This window comes from Trachurus japonicus, chromosome 20 (genome assembly GCF_045865225.1).
Source record: "Trachurus japonicus isolate A0001 chromosome 20, Traja_1.0".
NCBI classification, from domain to species: domain Eukaryota; kingdom Metazoa; phylum Chordata; class Actinopteri; order Carangiformes; family Carangidae; genus Trachurus; species Trachurus japonicus.
This window is the reverse complement of record NC_140926.1, coordinates 21,203,200-21,227,017: the sequence shown is the minus strand read 5'-3', so window position 1 is coordinate 21,227,017 and position 23,818 is coordinate 21,203,200. Positions and strand designations below refer to the sequence as shown.

Below are 23,818 nucleotides of genomic sequence, written 5' to 3'. Positions count from 1 at the left end.
CAAACACACACACACTCAAAGGTTAACGGATCTAGTGTTTATAGCCGTCAACCTCGACCGTAACCACAACCAGTAGAAACCAAAAGTCTCCTCCAGTTAGGGTAATATTTCTCATCCTGTGTCTGTGGTTCCTCCTCAGCCTATTTGCACCTCATCCACCTCAGACCTGGCAACCTCGCCCCTCGCAGTCACACCATACAAACCAAAAGGTATTTACTGGATGCACCCGTTGAGCGGCATCATCCTCGTCCACCAGGGCTGTAAATGGGAACCAGGCTGAGAGTCTCATCTCTCCTGATGGAGCATGATACGAGGGCCTAAGGTTGATCTTTACTGCTCTCGTCCCGACGGGGGATCCTCGGTGCGGTTTATGTTAAGCTTAACATGTGTTTTACTGCTTAATTGAATAATGAAGCGATGAGGGAAGAGGGAAAAACCACACGACCGAGGACTGCACCGAAAAGCTGCCAGAGGAGGATTGAGCGGTGAGGGCTGCATACTTTGGTTTAAAAGCGGCGTTCTTTTTTATAAGCGCTGCGGCTACGTGCCTGTCAGCGACACTTTCATTATCTTTCGTACATGCCAACACTAAATCCAGCAAGGAGAAACCAAATTGACCACCCCGAGTCCCTTTTGTCAGACTCGATCCGTCAAAGTGATCGCAAAAGCAACTGTTTTCAGTGTAGCATCATGTTATGTAATTGAATCCATGCTTTGTAATTTGGTTTGGCTAATATGAAGCCGATTCAAGCCATGTTAACTGGCATTTTCACTAATGCAGCCGTTTCACAGTCCATCTGGCTGCCTGTTTTCTTCCCGTAACTGTGTAGATGTTTGGCTGCTCTGGACATCATTGTTGCTTTTTCCATCCTATTTGTACACTGTGTTGAATTATTTTCTAAAATGTGGTGCAACACAGTAACAGGGAATGTCTCCAAACAACTATTCATTAATTTGCATGTACTTGAAAAACAGGGATTTTTTTTTATTCTTCTGGAGAGGAAACTTTGACACGGAAGTGATGGATAATTACTAGAATTTCTTTCCCCTGGACATAGACAGAGACGGCTCTATATATGCTCGCCTGGACAGAGAGTGCTGACAAAGTCACCTACCTCAGCTGACCCTCAACAGGCAATAAAACATGTCAAAAACTGCTGGTAGTCACAGCAAACAAAAAAACAAAAAAAAATGAGGAAGTGTCCAATAGGATTTACAGCCTGGAAACACACATTCCGCTTTCGGGGATTTTTTTTTTGTAAATATTTTATCCTGTGATGGAAATGACACTGGTTTGATTCCTGCAGCAGCTAATGCGTGCGGCTGCAACTACCTGCTCACATTCTGCACGCAAATCAAACAACGTATATATTTCAATGTGAAATGATAACATCACATGCAGCTCAATTAAACCGCCATTAAGACGGACACGTGCAGGACCACATGCTGAAACAAAACAACACAGAGAAACCATTTGGCAGACGGGTCCGGGACCGCGAAGGAGGACTCGGGGCAGAACTGAACACAGCGGGTCTCCAGGCCATGAGGGCCACACCCGGGCCCAGATGGAAACAATAAAAACCTCATCTCTTCCTCTTTTCCTCCATCTCCTGTCCCTTATTGTTGCCTCTCCGCGCTGCACCTCTCAGCACTTTGGGCCCTTAACTTTGGGATCTGAATCTTTCCTTCTGTCATTCCTTTCACATACCATCTGCCCTTTGTCTGCTGCTATCACACTGTTTTCTAATCATCCTTGGGCCCCATATAACTAAGAGGGAGTGTCCACTGCATTCTCCATCACCACAGTAAACACTCAGTCAAATAGTGAGCCACTCTCTCTGGCATGCATGCACAGACCCTTTTAAAAAATAAAAGCCAAAGGAAAACGGCGAGGCAGAAACAGATGGATGTCATTTGTGTTATAGAGACAGACAATGGTGGTGAAATAGATTTCCAGGCGCAGGCGGAGGAGAGGTGTACAGTTTTGGAAAAATAGCAAATTTGGCACCGTGACCTCTGCTGTGACACTGTCAGATCGGTTTTGCTCGCAATTCATCACCGTTGATTAGTAAATGAGAGCTCGGCCTATCACTGGCGCGCTGTCAGAGGAGCACAGGTGAGGAGGCGCTCCGAATGCTAATGTGGTGTCGTTTGGTCTGTGACAGAACAAAGCCATGTCACACACTGTGTATGTACGCTGACACATACAGGACGGAGGGCATCGTTATCGCCGTCTGTATCTCCTGCGCTGCCCCGACCAATCCCAGGCTCTGGCGCTGTGCGGGGTTGGCCAATTAGCAGCCCTTTTTTTACAGCGATGCCTTCTGGCTGTGTGAAGGAAACAGGAAAATATGCCAGGCTCACCGTTTTAAAAAGGAGCTGGAAGGACAGGAAAAGGGCATGATGGGATTAGAGCTGTTTCAGATGTCAGATTTTTCAGAATAAGACTGTCCTGCTACAGGCACAGTGAAACTAAATGAAACGGAGAAATGACATGTACTGAAGTGTTTTATTCTGATGGCTCTGACAGCATCTTAAGAGTATAGAGGAGATGACCGACACACGCCACTGATCTATGGATTTGCTGTTGCAGCTCTGCGGAGGGATTCTCCCTCCCCCCACTCCACCCTCTGACCGTCTTGAATGACGTAACTGCACTTAGTAGGTTGATCAGGTTCAGATGCAGCACACACATCACACTGGCTGTTCTGGCATTCAAACAATGCCAAATAAAAAAAATGTATATAAAACTCCACTGCGAGCCTTTTCTCCTCCAGCGTGTCGGTGATATTTACAACTTTCCTTCCAGAGAGAGGGAGGGAGGCGAGGTGGAGGGGTGGTTGGGCAAAAGACCCAGTGTGTAAACACTTATAGAGCAAAACAAAACAACACCTCACACACTCTTTTCATGGACGCACACATTGCATTGCACGCACAGCTCCACCCACTGGCGAGGCTCCTCCCAGCCCTGTCTGCATTGCACCAAAGAGAGCTGCATCTTCTCCCAGGCAGTTTTTCATGAAGCGGGCCGAGGAGGCTCAGCAGCATCCAGCTACTTCCTATTCACATCCTCGCCCGTCTCCTCTCTCTCTCTCTCTCCTGTCTTTCTTTCTCCAGGTTGGAAGAATAACATACTTGAAAAATGACAGAAGAAGAGACGTTTTTATGTGAATTCCTTTTCGGCGTTACCAAGGTTACACTCCAAGGACAAGGTGTTTGTCGGTTTAGTCGAGCCGAGCCGAGCCTCGGGAGACGGCTTGTTTTTCTGCAGTTTTGTCGCACACAGACTTAACTGCAGCATCACTGCATGTTTACCGCAGCACTGTGCACATATGTTGCAGGGATTATGTCTCTGTGTGGACGGGGGGAGGGGAGGGGAGGGGAGGGGAGGGGGGAGTGAGGGGTTACTGTGGCAAGTGTGAGGTGAATCAGCATTCTGTTCACGCCGCCTTTCACTACAAACTGCTGAGGACAACAGTACGGCTCAAACTTACAGACACAGGCGGACGTGTCCTGGGTCCACACAGGAGAGGAAAAAAAAAAAAAAAAACACCTCCACAGTCTGCAGCTGCATGCAGAGACAATGTCACAGCTACCAGCAGCCACAGGAGGGATGGTCTTACATTTCTTAGTGTATCAAATGTGACCTATTTCTGTAGCGAGTAAAAACTACAAGCTGATTCATCAACATCGCTCTGTGCAAACTCTGGCATCCTGACAATTAGACCAGTTCTACTGAAATATTAGTTTTCTGTTCTAGATCGACATGTTTACATAAACCCCCCTTCATTGGTTGTCACACTTTGATAGTATTCATCAACAATAGCAAGACCTGTGCCTCCAATAAGGGCCGAGTGTTGCTTGTAATAATTTTTTATATTTATTTATTTATTTGAAAGGGACAATACACATTAATGAATTGATGAATTAATCAGTAAATGTGTCAGAGTTAGCAAGACTGCTAATTTACATCCGCAGTCCCTTGGCAGGTAATAGACAAACAGACAGAGGAATAAGAGGTAGCTTAAAAAAAAACAAGGTGCTTAGAGGTGCAAGTCAGATGCTCAAGTATCTTATGTCACAGAGCTCGTGCTGCCCTCTGTGTGTAAACATTAACCTGTCTCAGTGGGAGGTATTACTCCAGGGTTTGATGCCTCAGTGAGTCCCAACTTACTGTGACAACACATGCTTTACACAACAATAAAAGATTCATTCATTTCAAAGTGCATCCTTCCCCTCTTTTTTTACTTTCACATCCAGATTAAGGGTTTTGCACACCACAAACTTTTATTTTGAAAAATTCCCTCTACAGCAGGGTCTTGATTTCCAAACTGGCTTTCTCACTAAACTACTAAAAAGGAGAACAATACTGTAGCCTACATATCTGAATCACAACTGCTATGATGTGTGCTCTGCTTCAGTCAAGTACAAGAGTCAGTGATTATGCTGAATAAGAGGATGAATAAACTGCTAAGACTCAGCACAACAACCAGGTCAGTCCCACTTGGTACCAGTGATGAAAGGAATAAAAGAAGCAGCTGTTTTCCTATTGTTTTCATGTTTTAGTATTGACAATACAAGTGTATGGTAGTGATTTCCATGTGCATAACAGTGGATGTGGCTCAGGACCACATTAAGTTATCAAGACGGTGAAGCAAATCCTTCAGATGAATTGATTTTATGCCTAAGAGAGAGAGAGAGTGACATCACCATCAAGGTTAGCTGAAGACAATCTGTGAAGCTGGTCAATTTCACTGACATGCTGAAACTGTCAGCACAACAGTTCGACACACAACAGTGTCTGTGAACAAAGCCACAGGGATGAAACAGACAGTAAACCACCTCTGCATTAAGAGTATAAAAGCCATCCCAGAGGCAGTTATGTGACACACAGCCACATGTGCAAGCATGAGGCTGATTAAAGTTCTGATGTCTGCTCGGGACTGATCTGGAAGTTTTATGACTCTCTCTTCTTCCCTCCCTTTTTCCCGCCTCACTTTGCTGCCCTTCGGCTGCTTTCATATGCTAATGGACGGGGGCAATTGTGTGGGCCAGCAGCCTGGAATTCCTCTCCACAAAGGAGAAATGGAGATGGAAGGAGCGAGGAGAGAAAAGGGACAAACAGACAGACAGAGAGAGGCAGAGAGGCCAGACGACAGTGGGCTGATGCACATCAGAGACCAAAGCCTCTCTACTCTGGTGTATGCTACTGTGTTCACAACTCACAGATAATACCACTAAAAAGCAGAAGATTACACCTTTAAGAGATTGGAACCAGTGGTTTCTTGACTATTTTCCTATACAAATGGCTGAAATAATTAATAGATTATCAGAATAGTTCAGAATTCATTTTGTCTCCCATCTTTTCAGCTACTCTGTTCTCCATATAGCCTCTGCTCTGAAGCTTGATCATCTTGTATTGTATCATGCTGAAATGTTCAGTCTGAAGCTGAAACAGTCTCTCATTAAACATTTAGCTCATCAACTAGGAAATGATCAGTGAAACTGTGAGACTTTTACTGGATTTACCATCTCAAATAAGAGGATTTGCTGCTTTTTCATTGTTAAAAATCAGCCTGAATTGATTATCAAAGACTTCAGGACTTTGCTCAACAAAATGAGCCATTTGAGAGGTCACTTTGGGTTGCAGGAGGGTGCAATGGATATTTTTTTTTACTACTTTTCATAAACAATACCATTCATCATAAAATAATCTGAAAATATATTGGTGGAAATAACATTCATAATAGCTGCAGTGTGGTTCAGTCTATTAATTTAGTACTTTTCCTGTTGGTGCAAATGTTTTCTGGTATTTTATAGATGAATTTATGTATGAACCTAATTACTAGATTAAAATAATCATTAGTTATCATATTATTTTCTCTCTCTATCAAATCATTTTCATTTCTATCATTTTTTTTGCTGGTCTTGTGATGGTTTTTCAGTCCAACAAAGCACAGAGGGGCACATGGGAAGCCCCTCCCGCTGCGTTGGGTGTGGTCCATCAGTGGAGGTAAGCCTAGCTACCAGTGCATCAGAGAGGAAGCCATCCCCCACATCCAAACGCTCAGAGCCAGGAGCGTCTAAACAAAGAGAGAGGACGTGCACCGCTCCATCCAGCCAGTCACCTCGGCCAAACCCCCCCAGAGACAGAGAGCAGGTGGGCCAATTAGAGTCCCTCGGGTACCCCACCCAGATGCGAGCAAGGCTCTGTATAATTGGTTTCCTCATCTATGAATTATTAATCCTGGTTGCTCTTTGAGGTTTTTTGACAGAACAGCGCGCCCTCTGACATGAAGACTATCCTGTTTAACCCCCTAGCGTCATGTTAAACCTACTCTTCAGGACAAAGTGGGGAGAGTCAGACATATCTGAGTGCACGCAACAAACAGCAGGGGACTGAGGTCGTTTACTGTATGATTGCTTTAGTTAGAAACAACATCCTCCATAACGGGCTACTTGAAATGATCCACTCCCCACTAAATATACTACCATTTAAAAGTCTAACGAAACACTATCTTTCAGTTCCACAGCTGACGATGGGACAGGACATAATGCAGTAATCTAATGGTATTAGGGCTGGGCGATATGAGAAAAAATCCTATCACGATAATTTTTTCCATATCAGTCGATATCGATATATATCACGATAGGACTCAAGTCACTGTTTTTGTCAAGCCTAAATGTTCCATCATACTCACAAGTGAGATTTGAAGATATCAGAAGGTTATTTCTGATTTAAATATTTATTTTTCGTCAAAAATTGAACATATCAGATGTAATGATTAACATATAAAAGCAATGAGTAGCCTAATAACAGTTTCAGATAAATAAAACTGGTATTATATACAGTTAGTTTCAACCAAATAATTTGATTGGACAAGAGACATACATGAGTGCTGATATACAGTACAACAGCACTGGGTCTTTTTACAGACATTATCACTCCGCTGTTCAGGCGTTCTTTAACATTACATCAGACAGGAGTTAGGTCAGACTAGAGCCAGGCTCCCCATACAGGAGCTGCTCCATCTCTCTGCTGCTGCTACAGTTATAAACGGACGTGAAAATTAAAACCCGGACCTGACGTGGCCCGTCTAATTAGCGATCATTCTCAGCCTAAACCAGGCTGGAAAAGAAATAGGAAGAGAAATCGCCGCGGTTAGCGTTTGCTTCGCAAGTGGCCAGTGTTTAGGTCGGCACAGCTGAACAGTGTCACTCTGGTGTGAGCAGCAGCAGCAGCGGCGGCGGCAGCGGCAGCGGCAGCAGCAGCAGCAGCAGCAGAGCGGCCACGCCGTGACTGCGCTCCCTTTGATGTGTGACGGTGAGCCGCTCCGACTGCCTGCTGTCTCCGTGGTTAAAGTTTAGGGTTGTTTACACCTACTGTATTAGAGTTCAATCAATCGGGGTTAATGTAAACATGACGTACCACGTCTTTTCGCGGTCACTCGTTCTCCTCCATTTTTTTCTTTCGAGGCAACACTCATTCTCTCTCTCTTTTTTACTGGCGATGCCCCGCTGCTGACGCCAGGCTGCAGCAGCCCAAACATTACCACGTGTTGTTGTGCTGTGTACAGTCTTCCTGTGCTGTGTCAACCTAACCTGCGCGGCGCAACTCTCGTTTTCATTGGCTGTTTCAAAACATGAATGAATGAAACCTATCGACTTTCTATCGACCACGTTTCATATTGCTATTGAGTAAAGTTATATCGCGATATATATCGTTATCGTTTTATCGCCCAGCCCTAAATGGTATTCAACTTAGTTACACATAAAGGAAATGTCATTTGAAGGCAATGGAAGTAGGGGATGAACAAGTCCAAAGTCCATATTAACTGTGGAGTCACAGAACATTTGGCTTTTTTTCCCCACAGTATTTGCCTTCAAATCAACTGAAACTGTCAAAACTTTATCGACGATTGTCGGTTGCCATCGACTAATCCATTAATCGACCGATCGTTAAACAAGTCTGAAATGGAGACTTGAAGGATCACTATTGTTCATGAGAATGCTAACATTTATGAGAGGCCGACATATTAATAGGGCAGCGGCCTTGTAGTTATTGGTGGCAGCCTTGTTGGCTTCCTGGCTCCTCTCTCTCTGTCTCACACCAGGTGTTGGCCTGTAAATATTTCATGAGGCCTCGGTGCTGTGCCACTGGCACACAAAGGGCCGTTTTGAGCGTCTCGGACAGCAGAGGCTCTCTGGAAACAGAGGCCTATCAGTTCGGCTTGGGACACAAACAATTTTCAGCACTGCTAAAATTAAATTAGGGGAAGGGGCAGGCCAGAGAGCAGCGCTGCCGCATTGCTCGACACGGCAAGACTTCTTTACTCCTCACATCAGGCATTCCATGGCAAAATGAAAAAGGGGAGAGGAGGGGGCGCACACACAAAACAATGAGCTGTCTGTGTCAGTATCCAGTGAAATAGCCAAAAAGGCATGTCAGAGATATGAAGTGTTGCTGAGGGTGCCAAGTTGACTTCTGTGCATATAGAGACAAATGGATACGGCCCCACAAAGAGCACTGTATGTCAGACAGACATATTCATATGCTCAGATGCGAGCGTGTGTACGTCAACATGGAAAGTCTTCGACCTTTGTACCTTTGAACTTAACATATCCCAAGGTCCCGCTGTATTTTTACCAACCGGCCTTTCATCTGTCTGAAAACTGACATGCGTGAATATTTGCAGCGGGTTCACATGCACTCACATTTACCGACAATATCTCAGAGGCTTCAGTGAGGATTATTTGTAGCAGGCCCAAGAAAAAATGTTTGCAGTCCAAGAATCACTTGTTAAATCACTTGACTTTGTGCAAATCAAGTTTAGTGTCGAGCCACCTGAGGCTGCGTGTGTGTGAGGGAGAGAGAGAGAAAGAGAGAGAGCGAGCAGGGACACTCAGAGGTCAGCGTACCAAGCGCTCCACAGTCTCCAGTTCCACCACTGCACTACTGAATGAATGCTGGCTATTAATACCCAACATGTCAGGGATGCCTTTGCTGGAGAACTCCAGGGAGCAACAGGGGACAAGAGGGGGGGAGGCGAGCTCATAAACAGGGTGAGGAGAGGTGACCACCATCTACAGGTAGAGAGAAAGTGTCAGAGAAGACGCTGCACATCCAGCTGCAACCAGACTCATACGGGGTGGCTTTGCGGTTTTGAAGAGGCAGGAGCTTTAGTTGCACCCCCTATCCTTAATCCCTCAAAGTTTTCACACTCTACTGCTACTATCTAAGATAAATAGGATTACAAAAAAACTGACCTGATTGTTCCAGGCGCAGTACAGATTGCAGATCAGGCCCCAGTTGTTGTTAATCATGCAATCGAGAACTTTAAGATGAGCCATTTTTTTAACGTTTCACTGCAGAAAAAACCCAAGCTGCCCGGACACCTGCCCCCTCAGCTGTGTGTACCAAACCCTGCTGTGCCCCGTGGCGCCCCGCTGGCAGCGACGCTCCTCACTGCCACCTTGACGGAGAGGAGGGTGGAGGATGCAAGGAGGCGAGGGGAGGTGGGGGATCATCGGCAGAAGGCAGAGGGTGCATCTCCGTGCCCATCTGGGAGCCCGGCAGGCATCCTGTCAGCTGTGGCCGTCGCCCCGGCCGCGCTTCATTAACAGAGTGTTAATGATTCATGCTGCATTAAAAAAACACTGCAGATGATCTTGGACGTAAAATTCAAAACAAACAAACAAACAAACAGACTCCCTGGGAGACGAGAGGAGAGGAGAGGAGGGGGAAAAAAAGAGTCATCAGCAGTCCGGTGAAAAAAAGTCCACCTGGGTATCGACACGCAGGAGCGGCATCACCATGGTTACGCAGCAAAATGCAGACGGGCCGATGGAGGAGAAGCTTAAAAGGCAACTTTTTCTTGTCATCTGCCTCTGCGATTCGGGGCCCATCCCTGTCTTTGATTCTCTGTGCCTCTCCTCCTGTGGTGGCGTGTCGTCCCGACCGTCTGTGCCTGTCTGTGCTCGTCTCTGCAGCGGTACCAGGCGGAGGCAGCCTGAGCATCAGAGCAGCCGATACCCACTCTAAATCAGCATGCACCAGGCCGCAATGCAGGACTCAACCAGGGGGACAGAATGATTTCCCTCTTCTCCCTCTCGCTCCTCTGGACACAGCCAAGGACAGGCGGATGTCTCTGTCCCTGATTCGATGCGCAACTTCACTCCACTGACTCGCACTAAGTCTCAAATAGAATGAAAGCGTTAAAGCTCAAGTACAGCAGAGGCTCGTACACCTCAGGGAAGATCAAAGTTGTCTGTGAGGTCCTGTGAAAAGCTGCAGAGAAGAGGACTGTGCAGGCTTTGCTGATGCGGGATGCTGTGTAGCGTGAGTTATTTATTTCATTACACTGCAAAAAAAAAATCTTCACGGGAGGAAGACTCCCTGACAAAAGGGAAGAGTGCCGCAGCCCCCACCACCACGGAGCAGAGTCCCACGTCAGAAGTCAGCTCTGTAAAGTAAGTGAACGTCCAGTTAAAGACTTCCTCTCGCTGTGGGATGTTAGAGGAATCGGGCTTTTCAGACAGGAAAATATGCCGGAAATGCACCAAGAGACAATTAGGAAAACTACTGGATGCCAGTAAATAGTTGTCTGGGATTGTTTATGTTCCTTCCACCCTTTGATGCTGTGTGACGTCCAGATGGTTGTGATTGTGACATTAGCTGCGAGGCGGCTTCTTCTGCGAGATGCTCTGAGCGAAGTTCATATGAGAAACGCCATAACCAATTAGCAGCGAAGAGTCGCCCGAGGAAGGGTTTAAGACATTCATAAAGCTTTAATAACCTGTCTTTGCCTTTTTTATTTCTCCCAGGGAACCACAGGACGCCGACTGACCATGAGGAGTAAAAAAATAAATAAAAAATCCACCGTGGCTGTTTCAAATCAACACACACTTACACGACTCTGACAACTGCACAGGTGCAGCAACACGCCGTGATCGGCTTTGAAGCCGTCACGTCTTGTGCAACAACTGGAGGCGCATGTCGGAGGTGCATATATCACAAAAAGAAGGGTAAAGACAAGTTGAGTAATCATTCAGACACAAGAGTTTGTGTTAGGTCAGGAGGCTACACACACAGTCTGGTCAGAAAGGTCAGCCAAGTCCCACAGGCCACACTCGGTGACCAGACATGGCAACCCTGGGCCCCATGACACACTATCAAAAGACCAGTTGGGGAGGTGATCGCTCACTGCTCTCCTCTGTCTGCCCCCCATAAGTCTTAAACCTGCCACGCCCCCGGCCGGTCAGATTTACTGGAAGACGTCCTTATTCTCATACCAAGAGTTAAAAAACAAGCTTGTCAGGGCTGTTGTCAGTCGCTCTCAGCTTTGGCCTCACACAGAGGGGAAAACAACATGTAAGACCCAAGACTCGATGTGATGTCAGTCCACATGGCCCAGCTGTCTCCACACTGCCACATTTCTTGGCAAACTGAAACACACACCATAACCCTCGTTTCACCACAATGCATTTAAAACAAAACATGACAAATGCTTAAGAAGTCAAAGGGATTAATAGAAACAAATCTTCTCCTGAGATCTGCAGCGATAATAAACTGTTCCCAAAGCATTTACAGGCCCGGGAAAAATCCAGCAAAACAAAAAACACAGGCGTATTGTGCAAATAAGATAAAGAGCCTGAATGAAATGTTGTAAAATAATAATGAGTCAATGCTGAAATGAAGATTTGCATCATTTACAAACTGTTGATTTCAGGCATTACTTTGCTCCAAATCTGTGTCATGTTGGAATAATTTAAATCATAAAATGTTGAATTAATACGATGCAAATGTCTGAATCGTGTGTACACAAAGAGAAAAGCTCTGATATCAAGCAGCAACATGTGCACAAGCCCCGCCCACATCACAAACCAGGCAGAGGCCGGCGCAGAGTAAAAGCGTACTCCCTGCCCTCCCCACCCCTCACCCCCCAGCACTGAAGCCAATTTAATTCAATCAATTCTGAGTTATGGATCTCGTGGCGCTCTCTGAACACACGCACGCAGTCTGTGCCACACACGCCCTACGGTACAGTATGTAACCACAACAGAGAGCACATGTGTCATTGACGTTAAGGTTACCTCGTTCCACAGGAGTCATGTGTGGGATCTGAAGCCTATTGAGGTGTTTGACAGAGGAGTGAGATTAGTATTACATTAAGTGAAGACAGGAAGTTATTACGGGCTTAAGTCAACAGCCTGATTCACTGCAGTTTAATAAGACTTGTGGGAGTTCAGTAGCTCTGAGCCGTTGATGGGCTTCTATTAAAGATAATTGTCATTATTAATTCATCTGCTGGTGAATTTCTTTTATAATGATTGTTTATAAAAAGTTTATCAAAAATGTCTGTGTTAAAATTCCTTTCTTTGTCTGGTCTAACCAACAGCCTAGTTGTCACTAGTGCTTCTGCAAACAAGCCAAAACTTTGTTCATGTTCCTATAATGTCTTTTACTTTTATTATGAAGTTAATTTTTGACTCTCGTTAGCTCTGAAATTGATCCTCATCAACATTTGTAAGAACCCCAATTTGTATGTAATTATGTTTTAGGTTTCCCTGTTCCCAAATGCACCCGTTCAAGCTGACAGCATGTTGTGGCTTTTCCATACATGACATACTGTACATCCAGCCGCTGTTCGAGCAATAACTGGGCCATGTCGGGCTACAATTAAGCGGTTGTGGTCAATTTAGAGAGACTATATTTACTGTCAGACTCAACTCGCTATAAGTTTAGGCTTGAATTTGAGAAGCTTCCACGGATGCTCAGAGAGAACAGACGCGTTCAAAACAGCGGCTCAGCAGCTTCTCTCCCATCCATTCATGAAATCATTCGTTCATCGGCGTGCCCTTGTTCGTTTCCACTGCTGATGCTGACAGGAAATAATGTGGTTTCCTGCAAAGACCTCAAAGCCCACACTAACACAGCGGGTTAAGATGTGTGAAGATACCGCCCTGTTACACAAGACGCGATTAAAAAAAAAAAAACACTGTTTATGTGCAGTTTTACATACAGACTAAAGAGAGGAAAAGTCACAGGAAGAAATGTGACATGAAGACTCTCCATAGCAACAGTCTATATATTCATTATCTACCAACCACTACACAGCACATAGGCCTATTACATAATCAGTGGTTAATAAAGCCTGTAGGGTGTATAATGTGACGCGATGGAGGAGGAGTGTGAATATCGCCTTGAGAAATAAGCTATGCAGATAAACTGAACGCTTTATGCACTTCACACACACTCACACACCCATGACTAGTGTATGTCATGTCTTGGAGGCAAAGATAGACCCTGATAGGGGGCAAGTGTTGATGGAGTTGCCTTGGGCACATGTAATGGATAGCGTCTCAGCCTCACTGAGCATTAGACTGGTTCTGTTCTGCCTGTCTGCCTGCATCTATAATCCCCCCTCCCGAAAACTACTACCTCTTCCTTTTATCTTATAAAGGGGTGGGGGCATCCAGGCAGGGGAGGCCATGACATTGAGCCAATTGGCAAAAGAGAGAACAAAAAGAGATGAGAGGAAAAAGAAAAAGGGTGGCATTTTTCCTCCTTATCTGTTTTGAAAGCCCCCTGCCCTCTTCCTGCTCTGTCCCTCCCTTCCTCCCTCTACGCATCCATCCATCAATCATCCATCCATCCATGTGGCCAGTGGAATAATGGCGACTTAATGTCACTGCAGCCAGTTTGGGCTTTTAGCAGACTGAGGGATGAGATGTGAAGAGATCCATGAACGTCGACCCCCCGCTCCCAATGAGAGGAAAAGCTAAGGGGCCGTCCCGACAGATATACGCCCACATATATTTTAGGTGACCTTGAGTCTGACGCAGCACGCGTTCCAGTTTCCTTTTTTGTCTTTTCCAGGAAAAAAAAAATAGCGACAATAGCTGGGAAGTTGGATTCCGTCGAGTGATGCCAAAACACACACTCCAGTTTCAGTTTGACGGCAATAATGACAAACTGTGAGGCAGATCTGGTGTTTCCAAACCGGGGGAAATCCTTCATATCGCCACTCTATCTGACTGTATGTGCTGAAACAGAAGCCAGGTCACGTTCAGGTCAGCGTCCTGTTTACTGAAACATCCCTGATGTGCTGCACGAGGCCCATTTGCCTTTCAAATGTATGCAAATGAAAAAAACATTTTGTCGCTGCTTTGATTGATGAACTGCCAGGGCTCCAAACACTGATAAATGTACTGGTCGTTTCCTCTTGGAGACACTGTAAAGATTTTTTTTCTCTTGCAGCGACTAAAATAAACCATAAGACTGGACGTTTAATTAGGGCTGGGAGGTGCAACTGGAAATTTCAGTTTTCTTTTGACGCTAAATGTGTCCAGCTGGGTATGGCCATGGAAAGAGAATGAGATCCAGTCTTTCTAGTTTCCATTTTAAAAAATTCTGGGCGCAAACTGACCACTGTCACATTCCCCGACCCTTTTAATGATACTGTCCTGACCAACAATCCACATCTCCATCCAGGGTTTTCAGGAGGAAACGAACAGCGATTCCAGTACAGTGATTCTTTTTTTCCCTCTCCAGCTCACGCAGCATTCATCTTTCCACGGGTTAAATATAGCATCACTAAAAACACGGGGGAATAGAGGACGGGTGAAAGACAAGCATGTTGCTCAGTGGTGGTGGTGGTAGTTGTGGGGTGGGGGAGCTATATTTAGAGCACAGAGCATCACCAGCACTCAGAGCATCGCCATTGGTCCCATCCTCCCCAACATGAATGAGGGCAATGATCAATACGTCCTGGACAGCTTCAGCCATGTGTTTGTTTTTCTTTATTGCGCCTCTTTCTTTTGTCCGCTGATATTCTTTTCAGGGACATGAACTTTCATTTCAGGTTGTGCCAAGAATCTATTTAAAACTGAAAATCTGAAACTGAAATTGAGTGAGGAAGACAGAAAGAGATGGTCCCATTTAAAGAATCGTTCCATCTGCTGATGTTTTTTTTGTTTTTTTGTTTAAATGAGTAATTGTTTGGACCACCAAATGTCTTCTTTTGTCTGACCAACTGTCTAAAACCCAAAGATATTTGGTTGGTAATGATCTAACAGACAAAAGCAGGAAATCGTTAATGAAGAGCTGGAAATTAGAGCATTTCTTTCATTTTTGGTTCCAAAACATGATAAAGGACTAATAATTTATAAATCAGGTTGTCAATAAATTTAGTTCTGAATGATTTTTTAAGAAACATAGAGATAGATAACCTCTAATGGTGCAGATCGGGTTCATTTAGGACATTTGATGATGTCATCTTGGATTTAAGTCAAATTCATTTTCTGACATTGCTGGACTTCAAGAGAAAATGTATTAGATTAGTCAATAATCAAACTGACTGTTTTTCTCTGAGATGTGTGGAGCTGAGAGCCTCAGCTGCTTCAAAACCAACCTGCTAGTCTGAGTGTGACAGCAGGCTGGGTGAGGCAGGGAATGTGAATGAAGCCAAGAGAGAGAGAGGGAGAAAGAAAGACAGACGTTATACACGTGGGGTGTTTTTCTATTAATGACCAGGGCAGCTGTGCCTAAATTACCCCAGTGTTGCTACCATAGCTTTGACGGTAGCAGGGTGGGGTGTGTCAGTGCGTGTGTGTGTGTGTGTGTGTGTGTGTGTGTGTGAGAGAGAGAGAGAAAGAGAGAGAGAGAGAGTGTGTCGGGGGGAGTAATCTGTGAGAAGACACTCCTTGCAGTCTCCCTCATTAGCGAGCTGAGATGATGCAGGGAGGGGGAGTTCGGGGTGGAGCAGGGGAGGAGGGGGCCTCATCCCGCCTGGGGTCTCAGCTCCCATTAGACCCCAGGGGGGGACGGCAGTTCATGATCAGTGAAGCTTGAAAGTTGGGCGAGATTTGTGTTTGTGTTGTAGGAGGCATCAGGTAGATAAAAAAGAGCTGCCTGACTCCCGTGTGGAGCCCGAGGCTGCGAGCTAGCAGGCTAAACACCGACTCACAGGTGACTCACCTCTCCTACAACCATGTCGAGGTGTTTGGCCTCCGATTATTCACAAACAGACAAATTAAATCTCACTATAATCGGGGCATTTAGGTGACTCGGTGTGTAACCATGCACCTGCAAAGTCCTGTTTTTAAGCTGCTGTTTTCTGCACACAGCATCCTTATCTTGACTGTGCATGTGTCCAATCAGTGAAGCTGAAATAACCCTAAAGACTGTGGGTTTAGTTGACTCAAGCTGGAGAGGGAGTTCATGTTGAGAGATAATTTATGTATTTTTGATGTTTCTACACAACAGCTGGGGTTTTTTCAAGGCTGTGGTGGCTGTAGTTTTAATCAGTGAGTGAAAGTCACAGGAAAACATTTATTAGCAGAAACGGATGGGAGAAAAAAAATGCAGCACACTAACACTCACGGCCACCAGAGAGAAGAAAGGAAGAGAGGCTTTATCATCCGATCGTTCCGTTATCTCAGTGATTGTGTCTCATTTTCTCAAATTTCTCAATCAGACAGCACATGAAACTCAACAGGAAACAGCAGCCAGACACGACCACTTCCGATGATGCAAACGCTCTCCTGGCTGGCTCTGACAAACGTTAATCTGCTTTGACTTCTAATTATGATCTATTTTTAACAAATAACATTAGCAAACACCTGTGCTCTGAGCTCCTCCTCGCTCCCATCAAATGTTCCAGAAACTCTGTCGCTGCCTTACCCCGTTCCCAAAGATCTATGTCGTCCATCCTCAGCTGGTCCTGACATAGTAAGAGGATTACAGCACAGAGACAGTACTGTTGCCATTTTCTGATGATGGATTAATCCAAAACATGCCACCGCTGCAATGCTGTTATGACATGCATCAAGCCCCGCTGGACCATGATGATGATTACGATGATGTAACAAGCTGAAGCTACCGTGCATAAGAGAAAAAGGATGAGCCCTACAATGTGCCATTTATGAGAGTTTGGCATGCAGACCTGCAAAAGACCCAGTAAGATTAGCACTGCAAGTACAAAACTGTCTTTGTGCACTTAACCAGTTGTCAGAGTGGGGAAAAAATGAACCCTATCACCCCGAACACTGGCAGCTCACTGCAACACTTAGCTCACACTCGCTCTGTTTCTCCCTCTGAGAGCATGACATACTTTGTAACTTGTGCAGCATGTCACGAGTTTTCGGAAAGTGAGAATACCTTTGACAGCTGATGAAGTTACAGCTGCTAAGCAGTCTAATGGTATTCATGGAGGTTTCACGTCTATTCAGGTGAGAGAACTACTGAATTCACATGCAATGTGTTTTGCACACCAGTAAAAGTAACACAAAGCTTGCACTGTGTCAAATATAGACGCACCCCACCGGCAGAAATGCACATAATGTATCAACACACATCATCTATAATCTGAAGAATCAATAGCCACCATGCGGGAGCTGCAGAAGCATGCACACTTATAAACAAGAGCCTGAACAGACTGTACAGTGAAGTGTAACAGCCGGGGCTCCAGACACGTCTCTTTCCAAGAGTCTTACCTCGCAAGACGAAGTTACGGCTCTGTGTTTACTCTCCTCATTGTCCTGTGGTGAATCACTCCAACGTGCTGCCATCATTTCATTTCAAACCACAGAGGAGGAAGAATTCCTTCAGAGCCCACATTGAGGTGAGGAGGATGAAGCCAAAGAAAAAAAAGGAAAAAAAAAAAAGAAAAAGGATCCTAATCCACACCGTCCTCCTTCTTCATGTCCGACAGTGGTTGAAATCTGCACATAAAATAAACAAGTTAGTCTAATAACAACAGGGAAGAAACAATTGTCCACCCTCCCTGTCACATGCAGGTCTCAGAGCTCAGGTCTGGTGGGTTAACACATTCAAAACAAGCCTCATAGTCAGGTTTCTGCATGCACTAACTGCACTTTGCATCCCAACACAGACAGATGTAAGAACAAGTGCAGAAACACACCCTGAAATAACCCTTTAAAAACATACTACAGACATTAAATGTCACATCAAAGCTCAAAGTCCTTAAATTTATGATGAGCCTGGTCATCTCAGGACAGCACGAGCTCTTCACTGACCCTGAATATAACAGTGTCAACATCACAACTCTGCCATATATCCTCATTCATTTCTAAATACAACAGCAGTGATATCATGGGGGCATAATAATAATAAAGTAGACTACAGTTAATACACCAGTAATACTTTAGTTATTTTTCAGTGACTCCAAGATAAAATAGTAAAGTAATAGCTCCAGTTCAATTAACGGAATAGTTATTGCAGATAGATAGATAGTCGGGGTTATTTTTCATTTTTCAGCCTAGACGAGTGACATCTCTGTAATTAATATTAATTGGACACAGGTGGGGAGAAGGGAAAAAAACGAGACGTGCATATCAAACAAGAGCGTAATTCATGGCTGTGTCTGTGTGGAGGAGAAAGTGCACAACAAGACACACTGAGGGCTGCGGTTTAAAAAGCGCCACACCAGCCATCATGAATCAAGCCAAAACGCTAAATATACACAGCCAGGATACAGTAAATACTAAATACACCCTGTCGCTATTTATTTTTCCGGTCTCTTTAAGCAAGAAAATCCCCCAGTGGCTCTGTTACTACGGGTTGCCGTAGACAAATACAAGCTGCATGAACAGGCGGACGACAGGTTGTTGCTGCTGCTGCTGCGGCTGTAAAATGTGAACAACACCAAAAAAAAACCAACCTACCTGTTACAAATTCAGAGAATTACTTCCAACTGACTGAAAACACAACACACGGTGTCCATGTTTCAGGAGATAGTAGGGTTGTTCGTTGAAAAATCCTCGGTGGATCCAGAAAAAAAGGGCTGTCAAGAGATTACAAAGCGGGATGTTCAGTCTCCTTTTAGAGCTACACTGACTGACCGCCCGAGCTCACTACCTGTTAGGAAAAACACACTGGAAAAAACATGGTAAACGCCCTCCAGCGTGCATTGCTTCGCCAGGGAGCCCCGACGAAAATTAAACCACCAGTCTTCATTCATTTCCCTTCATTTCCCAGCTTCAATTAGATGCTAAAACAGTCGAAATAGAAACAAAAAAAAAAGTAACGTGTCGTGTAGTCGTACGTGGTCCCCGGTTGGCGGCGCGACAATCTGTACAGAGACTGACGAATCTCCTGACTCTACTGAAGCCCCGCCCCTCCGCTTGCCCCCTCGAAGGACGTCGTCCAATCGGATGGCCAGTTTAAATTTGGAATTTTGAAGCGGGCCAATTGGATGTGTTGTTACATAACAATTCCAATAAAGAGTGGAAGCTGGTCCATACTGGTCACAGACTGAAAACCAGGAGAGTGTAGTATTTATTCTTTCATTTGACCCTACTCCTATGCAAACCTATGATGCAAACCCAGTCTTTCATGTTACATTTAACTGAGAGCAGTGGTGGAAGGTGAGATTACTCTTTATCAAATTATGAACTCAATATATGGTATATTTTTTGAAAATGTTATTTTACTCATCCACATTTTTACAACAAGCAGCCTATAGCCTACTTTTACAACATTAAAAGCCTATATTAAATGTTTACACAAAGTTGTCAAATGCACAAATAATATTATATTTTGAACAATATAACATCCTGAGGGTGAATAACATGGATCAATGCAGAATGAGTAGGGTCATACTTTTACTATTGATACTAATACTGCTGTGCTGAGATCCATATTTTTCACTGAAGTTAAATTCTGAATGGAGGAATTTTATTTTGAAAGGGTAGGCTATTGCTTTATTTTGCTGAAATAAAAAAGCAGAGTATTTTTTCCACATCTTGTTTCTGTTTCATCATAGTAGAGTTATTATTTTTATTTTAGTCAATTTGTGTGTCTACTACATTTTCAGAGAAAAATATGGTGCATGTCACTTCTATAAAACAAAACATCTCTCTATAAGGGGGTAAATGTGTACATTCAGTGCTTGACACTATACTAGGCTATATGGTGGTTTTCCTACCCTTAAATAACCAGTCTGATTACTTATTCCATCACTATGGAACATGACTGACACCCAAACGTCTTCTATACATCCACACAAAACAATTAAATAAACAGCTATCCATTATCTTGTAAACACTTTATTCCCACCCTCTGACATTTAGCCTTTGAGACCTTTTAAATTGAGCAAATACAATCACAGAGACATCTTTGTAAACAGCAGGAAAAAGCCCTGAGACCCACACATATGCTGACCTCTCCAATTTCCTAACGTTCAACTGGTGAAACATATTTGCCCATCCATTATCAACTGTAACAGCAGTGTCTTTAACTTTATTATGGTGACATGTAGGGCATGGCGGCCACATGGGACTCCACAGAGCTTGAAAAAAAGCGCTGCACAGCTGATCCGGACAAAGACAAAGGCTGACAGTGTTCTGTTTGCAGGCTACTCCAGCGGCACAATAGAAGATAGGACAATAGGACTCTTTTGACCCATACTGTTGTGAGGTTTCCCTGGTTTCAGAGAAGAGCTATTGTCTAAAGATCTGGTGCACCCTCATCCAGACAATGGACAACTTACACTGATGTAAGTGGGACTCTTGGATTATGTGATGGTAAACAAGAAGTCCATATTCTTCATTTAATACAACTTGTTTATGACACCCATACCACACTATTAGAGAGGAGTGTATTGATTTGACAGACAGAACTCAGCAGCGAGAGCAAGTCTTCCCACACAAACAACACCAGAATCTGTCTATCTCTAAGGATTACACATGTGTAAAAATTCACAAGAAAACTATTTAAAAAAAACTTTAACTGGTTCCTGTTTTCGTGGTACTCTCCCAAAATAAGCACTTGGCCCACTACATCGGTATACTCTCCTGTGTGCACACTGCACAGCACCATTAGAGCTTGAGGCGTGCATGCTGTGTGCACTATGCTGTTTTTATGAATGGCAAAGTGAGGACAGAGGAGATCAATGAATGGCGAGCAAAGATCATTCAGGGGTTCTAGTCAGTCAACTGTAATTATAGTACGTTTTTCTGTAGTGCAGTTGTTGTGTTGCTTTGTTTAGCAGAATTCTATCATGAAACTCACTTGTTCTTAACAATCGCAACTCATTTCTGTTCAAAGTTTTGTGAAAGCACTTGTATGAACACCGCTCAATGGTAATTCCTTCATACCAAATCTGTAGCTGCAGAATCAGAGTGACTCAAACATTCAGCGCAGAAGAGAGATTACGAGCTCTCTTGTGGCAGCAAAATGTTTGGCTGGATTAGGGCATCACATGAAGCCCAAGTTCAAAGCCCAGCAGTGTTAGGATTAGGACAGGTGGAAATGACTCTGCAGCAGCAGCATGCAAACTTTGTTAAAACCCGTCTTACAGCACTTCCACATGCACAAACACTTATCAGGCGAGGCCACATCTGTCAAACTCAACATATATAATTTCACTCATTAAGGATTTGTTTAAGCTGTAGTTGAGTTTGAGAGTTTAAGAGGATGAAGATCACTCCCCACTCCAGGTTGTGTAAGTGGGTCTGGCGCTGAGTTTGATGACTGGATGAAACCCAGCAGCAGTCAATCTATCAAGCCCTCTGGCCAGCCAGTCCCTAATTGGAACACAATGAACGCTGCAGAGGATGTTCTTTCTATTTGTGAACCACGATGCGTCAGTGAAGCGGTATTCATTAAGTACCAAAGTGGGAATGAAGACTGTGATCTTTTAGTGTCTGGTATAGCTAAATTCTGATCAAACTGGCCTAAATAATGTAGATTTAGCTATATTAAAAACTATTGCAGGCTGACTATTTTAGCTTTCATCCCGCATGGGCAAATTATTTTATAGTTTCCAGTCAGCTCCAACACATTTACTGTGTTTGAGACCGTGCACAATATTTCCCAAAATGTCTACATCTCCCTCAAAGGTATTTATGTTTTGGGAATAAGTAACACTCTATCTGTTGAGCTGGTCATGTGAAATCAAACCCTACAGCTCTGTCTCTAACCACAGGTTTCATATGTCAAATGCATAGACATGTGGCCATTCAGATGTACAATTCCCGTTTTGTTCCTTTTGTATGAGCACAGTTTACCTGTAGCCTACTTTTCCGTGGTCGGCCCCGTCCTCTGTTCCCCTGACGGGACTCCACAAAAGCCGCAGCATGTGAAACCCACAAGGCTTTTTGTCCCCTCTTGCTTTCAACAAACCCAACATCAAGGTGAAAGACAATGGGCTCCAGGTTCTCAGGGCAGCGTGGGGGGCATTAGTGCTGGGATAAGTTAACCAACTACTGCCAAGTGCTGATTTCTTGTGATAAAGACACATGGGGCTGCAGCCAAGGGTACAATGGGGGTCTTTGTGGCTAGAGATGCACGGATAGCCCACAAGCAAATAGCTGTGTAATTTGCTGGCCATCTTTTCGTCTTTCTTATCTCACTCCTCTGCACCCGAGGGGTCAAGGGCAAGTGATAAACCCTAAATACTCTCACGGCTCCTCTGGATGTATTAGCGAAGGTGTTGTTTACCGCCACAGATGTGAAACCTGAGAGCATTTTGAATGCACAACATGGAAACTTAGCGCTCCAAACCTTTCCAGATCTCTCTTTTGTGTTGCAGTCAGTCGTATTATCCACACAGCAACTCATTTATCAGGTCATTTAACTTGCGGAGCTGGAGCTGGACCATTACTTCTGGCTAAAAAAAAACGTGTTTGTAAAGAGTGAGGAGAAAAAAGCCACACACACAGTCATAGCTTGACTTCTGCCTCACAAAAAATGTCTGCAACAACAAAGGTGATAATATATGATCTTAAACCTTGCCTATAATCTCTGTGGACCTTGGTGGTCTTTACATGGAGCAGTGAAAGGCAGACGGGTGAAGTGACAAACACTTCTACCTAGAATAAACATGAGACCCTTATTATTCTGCCATATTTTAGAGATGTCACGTCCCCTGGTAATTACAAATTACATATATTCATCAATTCATTGTGTACATGAAAGCCCGTTATGTGATGTGATGGCTGTTTGGAGTTTCAGGTGATTGAGACTAAAGAGTGCGTAGCCGCATGATAACACTCCCCAAGTGCACACCGTGTGAAGTGAAGTATGTTCTGGTCCGTCTGTCTGTCGACACGCACAATTGACTCTGTTAGTCACCCCAACAATGGCAACAGAACATAGAAAATACCTCAGCGAGTGTGTGTCTCACATGTATGTTTGTAGTTGGGAGCACTGAGTGTGCAGGTATTTTGATTTCTAGCCGTTACACTGAGCTCTCTCTCCCCCCCTGAGATCAAGGGCTCCAGGTTTAATTGCAGCAGTATAAACCTTGTAAAAACACAACAGCCCGAGTGTTTGTTTATCTGCAATTCAGTGGAATTAACTTTTTTTTTTTTTCTCAGATTTGAGGAATGTCTGATGAAAGAAATACTGGCTTTAAAATAAATTTGACATTTCAAGAGTCCCTGCAGACACAAGACATACTCATCTTGGAATTAGGATTTGTCTGATACGGTTTTCACAAAAGGACTTTAATGACTTGTCATTTCAAAAGACGTCTACTACATCCACGTGGGGGGCCTTTAAGTCTAGACATGATAGACTTGTTCAATATTATATAAAATACACCTTAAGTAGACACACGGTGGCCCATAAAATTGGAATCATTTTGTTTTCAGACACATTCCTCTTCTTATTCCTACAATAAAGGTTGATTTAATGTTCACAGTGATGTTTGGAAGAGATTGATCAATAAAGTTTTGAGAAGATAAACACTTTATCTATTAAGAATAATTCACATTGTCACGATCATTTTATTAGAAGAGGTAAAAAAAAAAAAAAATTATTCCAACTTTCTGGGTAGATATGTGTCATTTA

At 44.1% G+C, this 23,818-nt stretch overlaps 1 protein-coding gene across 2 annotated transcripts in view; it reads right to left on the bottom strand.

Annotated features, from left to right (window-relative positions):
* Nucleotides 1-19,146, bottom strand: part of arhgap21a (Rho GTPase activating protein 21a) — an 89,184-nt gene extending 70,038 nt beyond the window's left edge. Inside the window, exons 1-2 of one of the 2 annotated variants that reach the window (XM_085763600.1) lie at nucleotides 18,688-19,146; nucleotides 17,497-17,724 (exon numbers count right to left, since the gene is read on the bottom strand). In XM_085763600.1, coding sequence (XP_085619726.1) covers nucleotides 17,497-17,574 — 78 coding nt within the window. In that variant the 5' untranslated portion in view covers nucleotides 17,575-17,724; nucleotides 18,688-19,146. Of the gene's footprint in view, nucleotides 1-9,267; nucleotides 10,319-17,496; nucleotides 17,725-18,687 lie in introns of those variants that run through there. The other variant, XM_085763599.1, reaches the window with a different exon arrangement.
* Between the last annotated feature and the right edge of the window lie 4,672 nt (nucleotides 19,147-23,818).